This window comes from Gordionus sp. m RMFG-2023, chromosome 3 (genome assembly GCF_954871325.1).
Source record: "Gordionus sp. m RMFG-2023 chromosome 3, tfGorSpeb1-WG-v2, whole genome shotgun sequence".
In the NCBI taxonomy this organism is placed as follows: Eukaryota; Metazoa; Nematomorpha; class Gordioida; order Chordodea; family Parachordodidae; genus Gordionus; species Gordionus sp. m RMFG-2023.
This window is the reverse complement of record NC_088777.1, coordinates 30,018,938-30,041,174: the sequence shown is the minus strand read 5'-3', so window position 1 is coordinate 30,041,174 and position 22,237 is coordinate 30,018,938. Positions and strand designations below refer to the sequence as shown.

Below are 22,237 nucleotides of genomic sequence, written 5' to 3'. Positions count from 1 at the left end.
AGGCATGGCCAGGATTTGACTACTGTTATTTTATACTCCTATTATAATTAATTTGTAGATATTTATATTTTTCTGGTATTTAAACTTGAATTTTCACTAAGACTTCCACAATATATATATATATCATATTAATTCTAGAGAAAAATCTAGAATCAAGAAAATAACAATTCTGAAATTTCTTTGACAACAAATAGACAATCTAGAAGAGGATTTTAAGCGAAAAAATTTCAAAAGAAAGATAAGATAGATAAGAAATCAATCAGGACCTGTTCATATTGGTTTTTAAAATATGGTCGGCTGTATGCAGAGTAATTTTAGAAACTAAATATAGTCAATTAATTTTTATCGGTTCGGACTGGACGGACCGATAAAAATAAATCGATTCTATTTGGTTTCTAAAATCGATCTGCATGCAGTTGATAATTTTATTTCGAATCCTGGAAGTACGGTCTCGGTTGACCAACACATTAAATATTTTAAATTTGTTTAATAAACTTCGTATTCAATAACTACGGCAAAACCAGCATCGTGCAAATTGGGAAAATTACCGTTTGGTGTTAGCAACCATTTAAAAAAACGTAAATTTGTTTTTTCAATACTATTTTATTCTTCATTTTGTAATAGTATATAAAATATAAAAAAAACTTATTTTTATCTTAAAATAGAATATTTAAAAAATTAAGGAAATAAAAAGGAAGACGATAATATAATTTCCAAAGATAAATCTTTTTTTTTAGAACTTATTCAAAATTTTGAATCGACAATACAAGGGAGACGTTACGTTTTTTTAAATTAAAAAATTACGCAGAAGCAAAGGCTCAATTTATGACACTATTAATTTATATAATATTAAATGCATTTTATAAAAATATATATTTATAGATGTGAATGAACATCAACTCGTTCAGAATAGAAAGCGTTTTTTTTGTTATAAATGAATTTTGAATGAGAACGTAGTCGATTTTTGCAAATGAACGACGAACGTGAACGAATTTGATTTAAAATAATGTCTACAACGCTCATTTTAATTTTTTGATTATTCAATTTATAGGCTATGTTTTTTTATAATTTAATTTTGATACTTTTGGTGTCCAGACTGCATTTTGAATTCAGAATAAAAATTAAATTGAGCTAGGACGCGGCCTAGAAGTTTAATGTACAAACTATTTTTTAAAAGTTTTAAAATAGGATTAAACTCGGCTAAAAATAATATTTTTGTAAAAGGGCAAAAATCTAAGAAATGCATTAAAAATATTCGATAATTTTTAAAACCTGTAAAATTTTATTAAAAGCTTCTGCCATTGAAGCGTTGGTGAAAGGTAAAGTAAATCAGCGAGTTTCTAGGGAGACTATTGTATAGACGATCCAACCGCTAGGTTTATCGTCTAAAATTATAAACTATTTATTAATAAACTTAATGTTTAAATTTTTTTTTAAATCGATTATTTCCTTAAAATTTCTATTTTTCGCTAAAAATATGCATCTAAAATAGCTTGCTAGAACGTAACCGTGAGAAATCAAATAAGAAAATTTTTTACATCTTACAAAATTTTATATTTAATAAACCTAAACTATTATTTAAACTGAAAAATGAATGAAAACTTAAGTTTAAGCAAAAAATGTTAAATAGGTGAAATGACTTGAAAAGCAAATCCGAAATCTATGTCCATCTTTAGTGCTTAATTTGTTTAAATCTGGATATCAGTAAAATGACAGGTTTGTGAGTTAGAAGCTACTCAGATATTAGGTTTGAATGATATTTCATAAATTATGCATGATGTTTGAACAATATTGCATAAATTATGCATTAAATATTGACGTTTACAAAATTTGTGTTTCTCATTCTTCTATCAAAGGTTTATTAAGAAAACATATTTTAAAAAAATTAGGTGTTTTTCAAATAAATTTAATCAAAAAAATTATACGGGAGATTTTAGAAAAATATATTAAAAAATAATAAACAAAATATTTCGAGGGCGTTGCACTTCCTTGCCCTGCCAAGGCAATGCGTGTGATATAATTATGTCAAAATATTGTTATATAATTCTTATGCTATATAAACCGGCTGTATTCTTCAACTCGGCGTTGAGGCAAGCACTGAAATGTTTGATAAAAGCTTTAGTAGCAGCATAGACGGTGAGACAGGGCGTAGAATTGAGAGCCGAAAAAGATGAGACGTTTATAATAGTTCCACCTTTGGAATTTTCAAAATTTTGGAAATTCAAAAGTTCTTTGTCGACCTCCAAATCAGTGTTTGAAGTATTGAGAGAACGCCTAGGCAGCTTCATGCGTTTTAAGCAGGCTATGGTAACGTTAAGAGTGCTCATTACATTTACATTCACCATATTCTGACTAATTTGGTATTCACCTGTAAAAAAATATATGTTTAGTAATTTATTTTCTTTAGCTATTGTACGAGGATTAATAGATGAAATAAGAAATATTATTTTCTAATTATACTTTCTTTTTTTTTCCTTACTCCCTTCTCTCTTTCATTTCCTTCATACTTTCTTTAGTAGTGTAAAAACTGCTTATTCTGGATGGCTATTGAAAATAAATTATTTTGGCATGATCAAATTAGTCGATTTAAAATATTAATAAAAAAACTGTTTGTTAATATCTATAAAATATACAATCAGAATCTCCATAAAAAAAATCGACCAATAAATAATTTAAATTCATATTAATAAATATCTTGTTTGAGCTAGGAAACAAATAATAAATATTTGAAGCTTCTAAAGTTTTATTTATCATATAGTAAGTAGCTAGCTTTTTTAACTTGAGGAGTTTTAAAATATTTAAAAATTTAAAATATGAGGTAATTTTTTTTAAAAAAAATTTATACTTAAAAAAAATTTCCGGAGGCTCCGTAAAGTTTTAGGGGAGGGCAAGCCTAGTTCGGGCCTAAAAATGTATAAATATGTAGGACAGGGTTTACATTTTCTTCAAAAATCGGGTCGAGTCGGACTTGAAAAATATAAAAAATAACATGACATCTTGTTTTATCAAAATAAAATTACTAGAGTTGTTAAAGTATCTAGATATAAAAATATGGTATCTGTATCTAGATAAATTTTTTTAAAATTTGAAGATATTATTTTAGAGATATATCTATCAGTTTTTAGATACATTTTGACTTTTATTTAACGCTTTTTTATATTATAAATAAAAATAACTTAAATGCAAAATTTTATTTCATATGAGCAATAATTTAAATATAATATCAAAGACCTGCAGGCCCGAACCTAAGCCCGGCCCGGGCCTAAAATTTTTTTAAAAAAAAATATCCGGGCCTACCGTATATTTTAAAACCAAATATTTAAAATCGCCATTATTGGCTATGAAAATCAAAAATAAATATAATATATTTTTATATCAGTGCCGGACCTGAAAATTTTTTTTTAAAAAATAGCCGGGCCGAAAAAAATTTTGAGCAAATGCTACCTCTGCAGGTCTCTGATATTATAAAATATTAAGACTACTATAATAAAAAATATATATAAATATTAATTAAATATTATGTCCGAGTTTATCAATAAACCAAATAAATTTTGAAATTACAATTTATCTCAAGGAATCTTGCCATTTTTATTTTAAATGGAATTGGTTAATTTTATTTTATTATACTAATTTTAAAAATTTATTTTGGAAATATTAATAGTGATGAAGAGGAAGAAGTAATAATCAATGAAGCATCAACAAGTTCAGACATTGTTTTTCCATGGCCAATTTATAGAGTATATTTTAAAATAAAATCTCAAAATAAAGAAAACATATCTCTGATAGTAAAATGTTTGCCATGTCTACCAAAAAAATACGAAAATTTTAGTTAGCATTACCTCAACTTGCAACACTGTAAAACATTTAAGGGTATGGATATGCTAAATAAATGTTTACAATTGTAATTTTAAATTTTAAGAGAAAACATCAAACGTTGTTAATGAAAAAAACAATTAATACAAAGATTAGTTGATGAATTATCAAGGTCTTCAACTTATATTGCGTGAAAAAAAAAATTAAATATCCGATTGTTAATAATGATTTATTTGATACTCAACAAATTTTAAATAATTTTTTCAAAATTATTGTCGGATTTTATTATTCATAAAATATAACACCACAATCCCTTCAAGCAACCCGTAGAAACTTTTTAGTGTAGCTAAAAAATGTCTTTATAGATAATCGAGGATTTAATGACCAAAATTTTGAAAATATTTTATTACTGAAATCTAATAATTATATTTATAATCAAATCATTTAATCATAATTTTCTTATATTATTTATTATATTAAAATCAAAAAATCATTATTTTCGTTATATTTTGATAAATGTGATATCGAGTCAATACATTTTTTAGCTTATTTCATGAATTTTCAGAATAGAATCCTAATTTAGGTTTATGCAAATCTTATATAAGAGTATATTAAAAATTGTATATTCTCTAGATACATTTTCAAAATTATATCTGTATCTAGATTAGATCTATTTAAAAAGTATCTTAACAACTCTGAAAATGATAATTAATATCTATCTGTGATAAGAATAAAGCACAGTTTTTATTTATCTCCATAAAAATGCGTTTAATTTATATATGAATTAAAATTTTCGGACCAAGCTAGGGAACAAAATTGGGGCTCAGGCGCCAAAAAAAAAAATTTATAGGGCATCCTTCGCCCTCTCCCCAATGACGTTGCTGTCAAATAATATTTTTTAAATAACGCACTTTATACTAACCGCGAACTCCAATTCTGAAAATAATTTATAAATAAAATTTAATGTTTGTCATTATTCATTAAGCATTTTTAGTTCTAATGGCATAAAGATGGTAGGTTGAATACAAATAATAATAAAACTTTTAAAATTATTGGCCATTAGTTGTATATTTAGACCTCATTATATCATCTACTTAATTTCAAAAATATATTTAGCATTTGATAATTTTTTTTCATTTAATAATAAATCAAAATATATTAATAAAAATATTATTAAAGACATTGTTATGTGTGATTTTAAAAAAAAACTATTTATAGATTTTTGAGAATGAAGGGCGAGTTTACCAAAAGTGGTAAGAGTGGTTGATTCATATGAAATTATGATCATCAGAAATTTCTGAATATTTAGTTATTTTTGTTTAATTTAGTTCAGAATTTTGAGGCTTGGTTGGAGGGAGCCAGCAAATGAACAAGAATAGCCCCATACAAATAATTGGCCCCTCTTCGTATCTAAGTAATCCCATCGGGGCGTTTATTGTCTGAAGAAAAGACCAGTTCTAGTATTGTAGGTATTTGAGCTGATTTTAGGGTTCGTTGAATGATAGTTACATTGGTTATGCCTGATGAATTGGCCATTGCATGATTGATAGTGTAGGCTATATCTTCCCTTTGTGTATAAGGGTGAGTTACAACCTGAACATGTGTGGGGATGGGTATGGCATGCCTAAGTTCATTGTTTAGAGTTGTAATTACAGATTGACTAAAGGAATGGCCTCCAGAAACTCGTTTCCAATGCCATTGATTAAGGAAATGAATAGGGTGGACTCGGTAGTTACAAGATGGATAAGAATTATTTCGATGCAGCGAACTTCTACAGTCCCAATTCTTATGTCTGTAGGTTGTAGTTCTATAAAAAAAATCGATCCTGGTTTGTAAGGTTTTTTAACGGCCTTGGTCTTTAAAAACAATTAAAATATACCAATTCGGCATTTTACGGATCATTCAACGAATATGAAATCATATAATAACTTTTCAAATCATCTTATCTCCCCATTTGTCGTAAAGAATATAGTTTGAATCATCCCACTTTCGTTTTGAATGGTCAATGGTAATTTCATTATTTCCTATTCTTCATGTAATTTATAGTCTTCCATATGAGTATCAGTTATTTCTCCCAGGCACCCTACGTAATTGCCTGAATTTAGGACAGAAAAAGATAAATTAATAGATACTTATCTAAGGCCATTTTCAGACAGAACGTTTTTTCAAAGCGGTTTTAGGGTAATGTTACCAGCTTTATAAAAAAAACTAGATTGTCGAATTAATTTTTTTATATAATATATTTTTTTAAAAAACAATCCAATCCCTATTTTTTTAATCGTAAATAGAAAACAAACTGGTTTGATTTTAATAACGATTAAATTAACTTTGAAATGTGGCTCCAGGATTGTTATTTTTAAATATTATATTATATTAAAAATATTAATAGAACAAGTTAGTAACCTTTGTTAGGAAATAAAAAAAATTGCTGGTAACATTACACAAAAACCGCTTTGAAAAAACGTTCAGTCTGGAAATGGCCTAATATAAATATTTCCTTAAAAAGTGTATTATATTTTAAATATTGAGTGTATCTTTGTTAATTTTAATTTGATTGAATAAATAATGATTAGTCAATAATTAATTTGAATAATATTTTACTAAAATCTTTTTCTAAGGATCGCCAAAATGTAAATAGGAAATTGGATAAGTGAAGAATATGATATATTGTTCCATGATACACAACTTTTAAATATATTCTATTTTATTTATTTATTTTCAAACTTTATAGATAATAATGGCGATTTAAAATATACGGCCCAGTCCGAGCATTTAAAAATAAAATTTTTAGTCCCGACCTGGTCCGCACATATTTTTAAAATAAGGTCCGGTTGTAAATTTATTTTATTAAAATATTTATATTAATACTTCTGATGATGATTCTAAAGACTTCTTATGATTCATAATGGAAAAACTATTCTTTTATCTTACCTTATCGTTTACTTTCAATTTTTCTGCTTTCCCTATCAATTTTATATAAATATTCATTAACTATTCCTACAACCTCATGCACTGCCGAAAAAGTCATGAGCAAAATAAAACTAATTAACACAAAATTTCGGAATACTCTGAAAGATCCATCTCCTAAAATTTATAACCATTTTATCAATGGATCAAAATTTGTTTATAGAATTAATCGGCGAAAGTATAATTTCTTTCGCTTTATCTTCTCCTAATTTGTCTAAATTATTAATTGATTTTTTAATTTCATAACTTCCAATATAAATATTTTTTAAAGTTTATATTGTTTTGCATTTTCATAGTTATTGTATATTAAAGATTGATGCAATAAAAATTATTTTACTTATTATTTTTTTAATATATAATTCAGGATGAGCCAAAAAAAAGTTAACTGCTATTTTTCGATGGTGGGGGGGGGGGGGGTAGTGTTGTTAAACGGCTCGATTTTAAAAAAGTCTAATCCGATATTTTAGCCAAAAAATATTACGCAAACTTGGAGATTTTGTTCATAAATGGCAGAAAGATTTGGACATCTATTTATTAACAAAATCTCAAAACTTAATATCATTTTGGCTTACGTCTTAATTTAAAAGGGGGAAATCGAGCCGTTTAACAACCTTAGATAGTCGTATATTTTATGGAAATATTCTACTTCCTTGGCTCAGGGAGTGTAGGGGCCACTGAGTTCCTCATTTCGATTTATAATAGAGCCCTGCAAGGACCGATGCAAGTCATCGGACAGATATTCCAAAGCACTCAATGATAGATCTTGATTTTAAACTAAAATTTTTTCTTCAACGCTTAAAATTTTAAATTTCGCTGAAATATTGTACTTTATCAACAGTCCATTAGAAAAAAGGACCTATCCCTAAAATAAAATTTTGGATCAGACTCAGATCTTTGAAAAAAAATATTGTTCGCGCAAAATTTTTTTAAAATTTATTCTTAGATCGTGACCATTGTCAGGTCTACCACATTAGCTAGTAGACCACCACGTTTTTTTTAAAGTCGAAATTTACTGTATACTCAAATCAGATTCCACAATTCTGACTTATTTTTTTAAATTTCCGAAATGGGTAATTCCTTGACAAATCACCCAGGATTGTTGTATTTCATAGGCCTATTAAATTATTATATTATAATAGATATAAAGTAAAAATCATTTAATATTATATGCATAAATATAAAATAGTTAATATCTTTTAAAATTATTTTTAATGTAATAATTATTTTTTTTTATTACTACTATCAAATAAAATTATATTAAAATTAACATATCAAAAAAATAAAATAAAACATTATTTTATAAAAACTAAGGTAAGATGTTTTTTGGGAACTATTTTAAAATAGTTATTTGTAGATTTTGTTTTAAAAAATAGTATTCTTTTGGTTCTGATGTAAGGGTTATTATCTTATCGCCTATATTTTTTAAGAATTTTAAAGTTCCGCTTGGCATATGTCCAAGGGAAGAGATAAATAAAAATATAATTTGTGGATTTGGAATATTTCATTGTTTTTTTTTTCTCGGCTATATCAACCGGATTAGAATTTAAATTTTTTGGAAAAGAAAATACGCATGTGAAGTCCCAAATTAAGGATTTCCCTAAAGACCTAAGCACGGAAGTTAAGCCTGATAAATTTGTATGCTCAAGGATGTTTGGTATTCGGGCCCTGGTAAGAGAACGGCTAATAGCTAAATTAATTGCTGCATGCCTTGCATGCCTGCCTTGACTATATATAAAATTTAGACCATTTGAAATTTCGATATTATTTTAAGGGTTTTATATTTTAATAGTTGAATACAATTTGAAGTATAATAAATTTATATATTTTATAAATGATTAAATTTTATATGATATATAAAGTATATATAGTTAAATTTATAATTAGTAAGAATTTTTTTTAATATATAAAGAAGATTTTTTTATTCACTTTAACTATTAATTATAAACATGGCTTATATATTGTGTTAAAAAATATATGGTATTTTTAAAAAAAATTTATTTATAAAATTTCGAACGAACGTTTGAGTCTTTAACTTTCGGTTTAAATTTATGACTTTACTAGTGTTTTTAAACAATAAAGAGAGTTGGTTTTCAAAAAAATATATTTGTCTTTTATTAAGACACCTTTTATAAATATATATATACAATGTGAAACCCTTGACGACGCTATCGGCTCTTCAGAAATGTAAATATTTTATTAAAAATTGAACGTTTTACTTGCATAAAATAGATAGCGCTATATGATACTACGGATTATGGTTAAAATTTTGTTACTAACTAACCAATAGCATGATATTTTCACTTTTTATACCAAAATATTTCGAATTTCGGGGTCATTCCATATCAAATCGATTAAAAAAGGTTCATTTTAAAAAAAATAGGGAAATCGTTTATTTAAGTTCGCTGGCATGCCGGGTTCCCGAATTACACAGCCTTAAATGTGTAAAAAATGGTGATTTTTCCACCTGTAAAATTTTTAAATTTTATATCTCAAAAACTTTTTAAGGCCTTCTAATTCTATTAAAATAAATGAGAATTATCGTTCAGATTTTGTTGAAAATTATGCCTTTTTGGTTCAAGATGAAGTACAAGGATTTCATTGAATAAATTGCAATTTACCATTCATCCTTTTGTGAATTATTATAAAACACTTAACAACTTAAATCATTTAAGTTACGTAATCTCATTCCTAATATAATACAATTGCAGTTGATTTATTTCAAAAATAATTAGTCCACTACTTAATTCCATGACAAATCGACCAATGATTCGGCCGACCATCTCAAAAATGAATGAAACTTTGCATGTTAGTTATTTATGTTGTAAATGTTAAGAAAATCAAAATTTTAGAGTGCTAGCTCAACCAGATCCAAAGATATACGCCTTCAAAGTCGAAAATCGCGAAGTGCGTGATTTCTTTAAATCGTGTTTTTTTAAAAAATACTTAAGATAGTTACAAATTATATATCATTCTATAGCCCTTAAGATTTTACGTTGTAAAATATAAAAAAAAAAATTCAAAATTTCAAGTGTTTTCTTATTTCCGGTAAAAATAAAAAATTAACATTGCTAGGAAGGGATTTTTTTTGGGTGTTAATATTCACTAAGAATGTTTATTACATTTATATTAAAAGATTTAATAAAAAATCTCGATAGCCATTTTGTTTTTTTAATTTTATTTAAATTTTTATTATTTTTATAAATAAAAAAATGTAATATAGATGGCGTTATATTCAAATATTTTTATAATATATAATTTTTAATGAAAATATGAATAGTATTGTGATTAAAATTAAAAAAATCAATCGAGTATAACCAAGAATGATGTCCTGGGGCGATATGTAAGCAGGCAGTCCATACAGATATTATTTTATTGACGCTATATTGTAAAATAAATATATTTTAAAATTTTATATTCAAACTATTATATATTTGCGCTTATCAATAGAAATTCATAAAGCCATAATTTAGATATATCCTTTCATTTTTGTGGATCTACTATCGTTATTATTTGAAATTAAAGATTTTATCAGTTTATTTTATTTTTTTTATTCTTTTCTTTCTATTACATTTTTTAATCGATAAATAGAAAATTTAATTATCAATCAATGATTGAAAAAAAACATAAGGTTTAAAATAATAATTTTTTTTAACTTTAAATTTTTTTTTTTAATTTAGCATTAAAAATTGTAATAATGAAGTTGCTTTGTACCAATCCTTTTTTTTAGAGAGGGCCACAAATCTATTTCAAAAATCTACATAATGTAAGTTTATTTAGATTCACTTCAACATGACTTTATTGCAGTACATTTATACCAGACTAAAATGATAAAGTTTTTGACCAATAATTCAACAAAAAGCCAAGCAAAATATATTACTGCTCCAACGGATCAGCTGCGCAATATAAAAACAGAAATTTTTTTATAAATCTGTGTTAGCATGAATCAGATTTTGGTGGCAGCTGAATGGCATTTTTCAGCTACATCCCATGGAAAAGGTCCATGTGATGGCCTTGCCGTACATTAAAAAGATTAGCAGCACGTTCAAGCCTTCAGCGCATCAGTTCTGGCCCTATTTTAACGCCAATTGATTTATATCAATTTGCAAAACAAAACATGCCATCAGCAAATTTTACGTATATAACAAAAGAACAATACAATTTGCAAGAGATTAAACTTCGAGAAAGATTCACTTTAGCACGTCTCATTCCAGGAACTCGGGAAATACATGCTGTATTTCCTTTGAGTTTAAGTAAGCTTAAATCAAAAATTATTCATGTGCAGAGGATTTTCAAATTAACAGTATCTCAAATGCTGATAATTAGCCTTTTGCCGATAATTTGTTTTTTGCCGATATTAAAGGATTCGTAACATGTGTTTATGACGATTTTTGGTGGTTAGCCACAGCTAAAAAAGAATGAAATTACTGAGGAGATATATATATCTTTTTTACATCCCCATGGACCATCACCATCCTTCTTTTACCCCACAATTGAGGAAAAGATATGGTTACCCATTAATCAAATAATAACGATAGTAGATCCTATTACAGTGACAGGACGTACCTACAAATTATCATCTCAAGAAATTCTATTAATAAGAACAAAATGGGATAAGATTAAAACAAGAGGTATTTTTTTTTATAATTGTTTGTGTATAAAATTTTAAAATATTTTTATTTTACAATATAGCGTCCAAATAAAATAATATCTGTATAAGCTGCCTGCTTACATATCGCCCCAGGACATTAGGTTATACTCAATTGATTTTTAAATTTTAATCACAATACTATTCATATTTTTATTAAAAATTATATATAATAAAAATATATTACTATAACGCCATCTATATTACATTTTTTTATTTATAAAAATAATAAAAATTCAAATAAAATTAAAAAAACAAAAATGGCTATCGAGATTTTTTATTAAATCGTTTAATATAAAGGTAATAAACTAGTGAATATTATCACCATAAAAAAATCCCTTCCTAACAATGTTAATTTTTTATTTTTACCGGAAATAAGGAAACACTTGAAATTTTTTAATTTTTTTTTAATATTTTCCAACGTAAAATTTTAAGGGCTATAGAACTATATATAAATTGTAACTCTATCTTAAGTATTTATTTAAAAAACACGATTCAAAGAAATCACGCAAAATCACGCACTTCGCGATTTTCGACTTTGAAGGCGTATATCTTTGGATCTGGTTGAGCTAGCACTCTAAAATTTTGATTTTATTAACATTTACAACATAAATAACTAACATGCAAAGTTTCATTCATTTTTGAGATGGTCGGCTGAAAATCTCGTTTTTTTGGTCGATTTGACGTGGAATCACCCTAGAAAAACAAAGCCTACCAAATAAATTCTTCTACTTTTCAGATGGAGCAGCATCACAATGTAAGAATCGCCATTTTAATTAATCTTCACCATCATAAAGATGATTTTGGAATAAAAACTGAGTAACATTTTCGGGCCACATTTCCGACAAATCGGTTTGTGACGGAGTCGGAGATAAAGAAACGTTTAGTGGCTAGGGCTAATTTATAAAGACCTGTTTCAGAAATAACTTGTTCTAAAGAGATTTTGCCTATTTTAAGGAAAATATTAAGAGTATACTTTTTGGGAACACAATTACTAAATCCATGATTTTTTAATATAACTTTTTAATTTTATTTTAATATGTTTTTTTATACATGCATTATTATAAATAATATAAAATGATGTGATTAAAAAAATATTTTTTTTTATTAAGGAATAGATTTCTCCTCCATTATGGAAGACAAATCTGAGAAAGAGAAAATAATTTCAGAAGAGAGATTCAATAAAGCGCATACAATACAATACAAGGAAAAAACATTTTATACTTTTTATTCAATTCCTAATTTATATACCTCTCCGCATAAGTTATCATTCCAAATTTTAAATATGTCAAATTTTATTTCCCATTTTAATGACTCAAAAATCTTCCTACGTTTTGATAAGAGGATTGGCAAATAAAAATCCAAATGCCTTATGCAATAAATCTACAAACATAACCAAAGCTAGGAAGTTTCAAATTCACGGTCCCCCATCCTTTAGATGCCGAGGTTCAGGGTTACCATGTATAACGCCTACAGATCCTCCTCCATTCAGTCTATTAAATTTAGCAAGCTCTCCCTCTCCTATTGTTGCTGCTGACTCGCCTCCCAGCCAACAAACTCCCAACTAGTGTTGTTAAAGTAACTACCTGTAACTAGTTATATTTTAAAAATTGTAACTTGTAACTGTAACTAGTTCTATTTTTTGAAATGTAACTGCCAAAAGTAACTAGTTACTTTTAAAAATATATATGTATAAATCTAAATAATATATTCCAGTAATTAATTTTATTTTTAATATGCTTTTTTAAATAATATAACTATTTTTTAAAATTATAATACTATACCTATTTTCTATGTAAAAATATATAATTAAAATTTGAGAAATAAATTAAAATAATGTATTTAGGTTTGGTCGGCGGGGCTTAATGACCTATGTATAGATATACATTTGGATCGGCAAATTTTGATTAATATTCTTTGTCGTAGATCGAAGACTTTTTTGGATCACCTGTGATTAAACTAACCTTTGCCCTATTGTTTTGAATAATTTTAGGGTTTGGGATCCAAATGATCCACAGGTGTCTGAGACTACCGGAACTAACAAAAGATTATTAAAGTGGCTATATTTATTTGTTTTTGTATTCAGCTTTCGTGATAGAGTTGAAATAAAAAGATCTGGCAAAACGATCTACACATTTATAATCACAAGCGAGAGGTATACCTTGGTTCCAAGGGACTAACGTCATTCCATCAGGGCTGACGCCAGAGGGTTCCAATATAGAAGGAATTTACGGATATCAAGATTCTATTGATGATCGAATTTATGGCATAGTGCCTGGATAATTTGCCTTTTGAAAAACAACAGTATGGGGGGGGGGGGGGCTCGATATGAGCTTCACAATGGGCACATGATGTCGGCGTTACGATTTCACAAAACGAAGACCTATAGCTATTCTAAGTTCTTCGTTGGTTAGTATACAAGCCTAGGTATAGTTTCTAACCATTCGTAGGCTGAGGCTGGAATTATTTGATCCAGCAAAGGAGTCGTATTGTTGTCATTCTGAATACTCGGGATTTTCTTTAAACAGCTTAGAAGTGTAAGTATTCAGGGCAATGTTGTATCAATGGTACATTCCAGTCTCTTTGTCTTAAATTTGTATATGAGCGGCTTGGAGAATCTTTGCTCCAAAGGTTTATAGTGCCATATGATGTGGATTCGATAGTATCCAAGTCTCCAAGTGTATATGGAAATTTAGTAACTGAGGATAAAAAGTAGGGCTGTGCCGATATTAAATATCGGATCGGATCGGTACCGATATTTAGCGTTTTCCGAAAATATCGGATCGGGCTGATACCTGTAAAAACTGATCCGATCTTTTTACTTTTCTTTTTTTTGTTATTTTATTTTATGTTTTGTATATTTATTTTACATTATAATATTTTCTAAATAATTTTTTTAAATTTTATTTCTTTTTTAAAATAGGTTTATAGTATTTTAAAAGTTTTTTTTTATAAAAATAGAAAGGATTTATTTATTTTGAATCTTTTTAAATAACGCCAATTTTTTTATTTATACTTTAAATAAAAGAATTTTTTTAATTTTGGTATCTGAATTATGGAAATATTTTACAAAAGACATAGATAATTTTGCAAAATGCGTTATTTGCGGAATCATCTATAGATAATTTTGCAAAATGCGTTATTTGCGGAATCATCTGAGTCTCGTAGAAGCTTATTCCCAGAAAATCTGGAGGCTCTCATATTTATTAAAAAAATCTAATATATTAAATATTACAATTATATAATTCATACCAACATAAAATGGATATATTATTAAATATATATATTTTTATTATATTAATTGTAGAAATAAAAAAATTATTTCGGATCGGTTTTGAAGCATATCGAAAAATATTGGATCAGATCGGTGAAAAATATGTAGATCGGCACAGCCCTAATAAAAAGGCTGAAATGTTTAAGGATATGGAATGGATACCTATACCACCTAGCTTTGGTGGAAGGGCAGCTTGCATACTGAAGAGCAGGAATGTGAACCCGGACCCGGACCCTGAACCCTCCTGGACCCTCGTATTTTGGCTGAACCCGGACCCGGACCCTTTTAAAAAGTGGAGGGTCCAAGGGTTCAGGGTGCTAAAAATTTTTAACTTAAAATTTTTTTTTTTTAAATAATGTAAAAATATAATTTTTAAAAAATAATACAAATATTTATAATTTTATTAATTTTAATATAAAATTTTTATAATTTTATTAATTTTTTTCGTGGAATCTCCCTAAAAAATAGTCACTTTAAAACTATAATTGATAAAGCAAGGGATGTTGTAAAATATTTAAGAACCCCCACAATTGTTAGAATATTAAAATCCATGAAAAGGTAAATGGCAATTTTAGATTGCACAACACGTTGGTCCTCTATATGTATGATGCTAGAGCGATTATTAAGTTTGAAAGATTTCTGTAATGATTTTATCATAGGAGCATGTGAAATCATTTTGTCAGAAGATGATTGGAATCAAATAAAAGAGCTTACTAGTGTGCTGGTTCCTTTAAAAATAACAACATTAAGAGTGCAAGCAGAACAATTATGTTTATCAGATTTTTATGGCATATGGTTAAGATGTCGATTAGAGTTGGGGAGATTAACAAGTTCTTTTTCAAATGAAGTATTAGAAAATACGAAAATAAGAGAACAACAATATTTACAAAATAGTTTTGTATATGCTTCTATATATTTAGACCCGCGATATCAGGTTTTATTAAGTAGTGAGCAAAAACAAATGGCTATAGACCATCTTGAAGATTTATGGCATACCCAAAACTCTATTATTTACAATACATTGGTGGTTACAACAATATCTACTGGTTGTATCGATAACAATGATAATGATAACGTGATGATCTGGAAATTTTACTATTAGATAGAGAAAAAAAATTAAATTATCATCTGAAAGAAAGGAGCAAAAAATATCAATTGTATCTTTAATAGAAAAGTTCTCGGAAGTTATGAGAACAAATAGAGATGCAAACATTTTAAAATTCTGGGAGGAAAATTCTTCAATATATCCAGAATTATATACCTTTTCTAGAATCGTCATGGCTGTACCGGCAACACAAGTACAATAATTTATGTATTATAAAAATGACTATCTATTTTAGGTAAGCGTAGAACGTGGATTTTCATCGTTGACTAATTTACGTGGAAATCTGAAGGATGATATTTTAGAAGATATCATGATTGTGCGATTGAATAAAATATTTAAAATATAAATTATCTCATTTCGAATTATAAATGTGTATATATTGAAGTATAATAAAAAATGAATGAAAAAAAGTCTTATTTTGAGTCATTATTTTTATGTTTCCTCTGAACCCGGACCCGAACCCTGGACCTGGGTCCTTTTTAAATTTATTACCGGACCCGAACCCGGACCCTTTTTTTTGTCGAAGGGTTCACATCCCTGCTGAAGGGTGAAGAGAATTTGATATTTAAAATAGATTCGATAGTATTTTTATAATGAACCTCAAGGTCTAATAATATTTCAAGTGACATGAAAATTGTTGATAACGAAAGGCATGTAAAATTTTAGGAATGATGCTGAGCAGGTAAATGTTTTAAAATATTTTTCATTTTATTGAAGATAAGAAATTCATCTCTAAAATGAAAATAGCACTTTCATCTCCAATGGGTGAACCTAGGTGGATAAATCTAGTTTTATCCATTATAATAAAATTTTCAGGTGGGTCCGATTCAAGGGTGTGATAGATTAATTTTAAAATAAATTTTTTTAAAAAATTTGTTAATTTAAAATTTTGTTTAAATGTCTGATTTTGTTCACAAAGGATATGTAACAATAATATAATTTCCCGTTCAAATAGATTTTCTTTTCTTAAATTGTTACATTGCTGGGTTTCATAATTTTATAACCAAATTCAAATAATAAACCTATGGCTAGGATTTTTTAAAAATATATTATATTTATTTTTTTATAGCTAATAATGGCGATTTCAAATATTTGGTTTTAAAATATATGGCCTGGCCATATTTTTTTAAAAAAAATTTCAGGCCCGGCCTAAGTATATTTTAAAAAAATTAAAATACGTCCCGGCCTGTGTATCTGGGCCGAGCTTAGGGCTGGGCCTGCAGATATCTAATTCAAATAATTGATTATAATTATTATATCCTAATTTTTTTTATATTAAATATATACGTTCAGTAAATAAATAATGCGTTTATGAATGATGTATAAAGTAACTTATTATGTAACTAGTTACTTTTGAAATATAACTGAAACTAATTATATTTCAAAGTGACTTTTAACAACACTTCTCCCAACATACAATCATGGGCCAATGATTTTTTATCACTACCCAACTTTTCCACCATATCCCGTATACTACGGGGTGCTCGTAATTCCTTCGCAGAATCCTTCAACAAGTTAATCCTATTAACAGTAAACAATCCTGGAAATCTATCAAATTGGAAAAACTTACTAAGTTTCACTAATTTCACCCTTAAAATTCCCTATCCAAACATATTAAAACATCAATCTCCCTCTTCAATCCCGATTCTATACCAACCTCTACACCCCATACTTACCAACCCAATCAATCTGCCATGGCCCGTAAGGCCAAAATAGTTTCTAATAAAATATAGTCTCAACATAAATTCAGCCCTTCGCGCCTTGACTTTCGAAGACTCTCTAGCTCCCAACAATGAGTCCACTCTAGAAGCTCTGTTTCTAAAACACCCTACATATGGTTCAGAATTTGTTTACCTCCCGATATCAACATCGATGAGACAATTAAAGCAGTTAGATCTTTTAAAAAAGAATCATCTGCAGGCTTTGATGGCATTCGTGCTATCTTTATCCAAGACATTTTAAAACCCAACATTCCATAAAAGCCCCACTACAGAACCTTACCAGGTTATTAAATATAATTCTCAACAGGCCCCTTCCATCACCTATCATTCCTATTCTCTTTGGGGCTCGCCTAATAGCCCTCAAAAAAGGAGCCCAATCGCTGTTGGGCCTTTTCGAAGAACCATCTCTAAGATCATTGCTTCACGAATCAAGGAATATCTTTCCTCATTCCTGTCGCCACTTTAATTAGGGCTCGGTGTTCCCTGAGGCGCTGAAATTTCGACTCATCTAACTCATATAGCTATAGCTAACAGTATCCCCGATGATGTGGTCCTAAAACTCGATTTCAACAATGCATTTAACACTATAAAACGTCAACACTTTGTTCCCCTGTTTTGCAATAAATATCTCGAATACTCTTCTTACATCCTCTACAGTTATTCAAGCCCCACTTTTAATATAATAACAACATAATCAAATTTCAAGAGGAAATTCAACAGGGAGACGCTTTAGGCCCAGCCCTTTTTTGCATTGAGATCCACAGGATAATCCAGGAAATTCAATATAAATCTTTCCTTACCTTAAATTCCTGGTATTTAGATTGGCATTATCTCGAGCAACCTTTCCACTGTCCATTCCTCTCATAATCTAGAATCTCTCACATATCACAGGGCTATCACTCAATTCCCTCAAATGTGAGATTTTTTCCCTAAATCCTACATCCATTCCTTCAGACTTGACATACCACGTCATAGAGATGTGATGACACATCTTGGATCACCTTATATGGGGTAAAAAGGCCATCGAAACTTTTCTAAACAAATCCCTTAGCAATTTATCTAAATTAAACACATTATTTAATTACCTCTCCGCCCATCAATCATTTTTTTTAATAAAAATTTTTCATTATACCTAAAATCCTCTATGCCCTGAGATCTTCTCCGATCTTCAAATGTAGCGACTTTCTCGTTCCCATGAAACCCAAATCAAGGGCCTTCTCGATAATATATTAAACTTAAAATCTTCCAATTCATCCTGGCTTCAGGCCACCCTTCCCAGCAAATCTGGTGGTATTGGTATCCGATCTCCGATACAACTATCCCTCTCAGCCTTTATCTCTTCCCGTCTGGCTGCTCAATCTAATATCGATAATAGATCCGCTCCTTTAGATTTTGATCTTTCTCAGGCCTTCACTTTTTGGGACAGCTGCCCATCCACCCTTTGTCGTCCTGCCTCCAACATTCAAAAAGACTGGGATGCTCCACTGATCGCCCATTCCGTTGATTATCTAATTTCGAACAGGCACTTTGACGACAACCCCAATAATTTAGTATTATATGCAAAAAACTCAGGTAACGAATGGTTGGAAGCCAACCCCAGTTCCAACCTTGGCCTCCTCTTTACTGGTGAATAGCTACGCATTTCCATAGCCCTCCGCCTTGGCTGTAATGCCGTAGTTCCCTCAATTTGTATCGACTGTGGCCATCCCATTGAATCGAAAGCTTACTATCCCTTGCACTGCAAATTCTTCCATGGACGACAACCGCGCCATAAAGCTATCAACAACTTTCTCTTAGCTGCCCTCAAAACGGTTAATATTCCATCCACCTTCGAACCAGTGAGCCTCTCAAACAAAAACGCCGTATATCCCTCATTACCTGGACTAATGGTCTCCCGCTCGCTTGGGACTATACCTGTGTCGATTTTGCAGCAAAGTCCAATCATTTTCTACCATTGAAAAGGCTGAAATCCTAAAGAAAAACAAATTGCTGGCCTTACCAACACCGTGTTCATACCAATCGCTACCAATACCCTAGGCATGTTTACAAGTGATGCCCTCAATTTCATTAAAATCATAGGAAAAAAATGAGACAGATTTCAGGGGACCCAATGATAGGAAAAAAATGAGACAGATTTCAGGGGACCCAATGATTTTACCTTTGTCAGCAGATTTCCATCTGCAGGTCCAATTTTTTAAGCATTCACTCTTCTCTAGGGTGATTTACTTTTTTTAAATAATTTATTTCTCGGTTTTTTTTATACATATATAATTTTTAAATTCATTTTTAATATATGCTTATTTGTTTTTTTTAATATATATATTTTTAATTATTTAGTGTATATATCTTAAAAGCATTAAATAAAATAAAAATTTTGAAAAAAAAAATTTCTCAGGATAAAATTGATGCTAGATTTTTTTTAAATTCTATAGAATTGCAAATATTAACTATACTCAAATATTAATGCAAATTTAATATATGAAAAAACAAATGGATATAACATGTATATATGAAAATCAATGGTGGGTCTGTTAATTTGCATCCTCTAGGAAATTCTTATGCATATCTCACCTCAATTGACAAATTGTGGATGCATAAAGCACTCATTTTAGGTGTGATCAGTCCTTCAACTGCTACGAGGCCAACATATACTTTATATATAGATTAGACAATTAAAACTACTCTTCCTTTTAATCTATTTGTTTAAATTATAATTATTTATATCTCTAACTATATTTTGTTCAAATATATTTTAAATCATGGACTGAATTTGAATATATCTATATTTCTATTTCATTAATAAAAATGAGTAATAAATTAAATTATATAGGATAGATATTTATTATTGGAAATTTGATAGATTATTAATATATCTAAGAGCATTTTCCCACACAGCCCCTCAGTTTAATTTGTACATTTAATAGAATTCAAAATATTTTTGTATAAAAAGTGAAAATATCCTTTTATTGGTAAATTAGCAACAAATTTTTATCTATAATCAGTAGTTTTATGCAAATAAAAAATTCAAATTTTGTAAAAAAAACTATATTCAGGACCACTGATATTGTCACCAAGGTTTTCACATTCTATATATATTTATAAAAGGTGTCTAAATAAAATACAAAAAAAAATTTTTTCAAAAACCAACCCCCCTTGGATTCAGATAAGCTCAAGCAGGGTTCTATATGTTTTTGTCTTTAATGAGTTAGCAGGTCCAGTTAAAAAAATTAGCATCAGGCATGAATAAGCATGATTTTTTTGTCAGTTTGAGAGTTAGTGGGTGGATAGAGGTATGAATTTTAAAAAAGTAGACCTGTGCACCTCTAATATTTATCATCATATTTTTAGTGTAAAAAAAATTAGTATATCTATAGTAAGATCATGAAGTTTAAATATAAATGTTTAAAAAGTTCTAATTCTTTTTGTGAACACCTTAGTTAGAACCCCCCCCCCCTCATTTAAGGTAATGACCCTTTTAACTAATGCCATTAGAAAAATATTAAAAATAAAATATTGAAAAAATAGCTAAAAAAGTGTTAAATGTGTATTACCATTTTATAAATTTAAACCATATTTTGATAAAAAATTTGATAATTGAAGAATTAAAATTGCTTAGAAACATTTATTGACATATAATATTTTCTATATTTCAAATAAACAAAAATAGTTAATTTCTACAAAATATATGGCATTGGATTAATTTAATGGCAATCACATCATTTTTTTATACTGATATAGGTTAGTTTATAAAATAATAATGTACTCCTTAAAAAATGTAGTAAGTAAATTAATATAGTCGTATAAAAAATTACCAGGTAAGTCCATAAAAAATATAGGATAATCATATGACACTCCTGCATTATTGACAACAACTTTTAAATTCTTTTCAACAATACCAGTAACATGATTTTGAATAAGGCTTCCAATAACTTTATCAACAACTTTGTAATCATCAACACTAAAATCTAAAAGGCCAGTTTGTACCCACTCTTTGTTATCCCATGTATTCAAATTGTCAATTTCTCTTATTTTTTTTACTCTTTCATCATTTTGCAACATCTCTTTTGTATCCATTAATTTTTCTTGAGATCTCCCAATTAAAATAATATTAAATCCTAATCGGGCAAGGCATAAAGAATAGGCTTTACCAATTCCATCTGTTGAACCTGTTATCAAAGCCCAACTACCTTTGCAGAATTTTAAATTTTTTCTTTGTTTATCGATATCATTATTGTATATGTACTTGGCATACATATATATTAAGAAATAATCCCATAATAATTTTAATGACATAAAAGCAACAATAAAACAAGATATAAGTGTAGCCATTTTCCCTATTTTACATTGATCATTATATTGAACCATGACGAATTTTTCAGGTTAAATTTTAAAAACAGATGATTTTGGATGGGTTCAAATATTTAGTGTTAGGCTTAAGATAAAACTAAAAGATTTAACTAATATCTCGAGAAAATAGGTCAGTAATTCTAGTAGGAAAAATTCTAGCAAGATTTTAGAATTTGGGGACCTACAAAAATTTAAAATATTAGTATTTTTATAAATAAATAATGAATATATCGGATTTTCTACTCGAAGCATATTTAACGTTATGAACCCTGCTCTATAGGTGTGGCAAGGGGCCTTAGAAAACTGTTCTCGTAAATATCACTTTGAAGTTAAACTAGTATAAACCCCGTACCCCACCTTTCAAA

General features: G+C 28.4%; 1 protein-coding gene across 1 annotated transcript in view; it reads right to left on the bottom strand.

The window, feature by feature from the left end:
- LOC135926015 (very-long-chain 3-oxoacyl-CoA reductase-like) overlaps positions 1-21,903 on the bottom strand; it is a 54,147-nt gene extending 32,244 nt beyond the window's left edge. Inside the window, exons 1-2 of the mRNA XM_065461654.1 lie at positions 21,338-21,903; positions 2,063-2,368 (exon numbers count right to left, since the gene is read on the bottom strand). Coding sequence (XP_065317726.1) covers positions 2,063-2,368; positions 21,338-21,890 — 859 coding nt within the window. The 5' untranslated portion in view covers positions 21,891-21,903. The remainder of the gene's footprint in view (positions 1-2,062; positions 2,369-21,337) is intronic.
- Between the last annotated feature and the right edge of the window lie 334 nt (positions 21,904-22,237).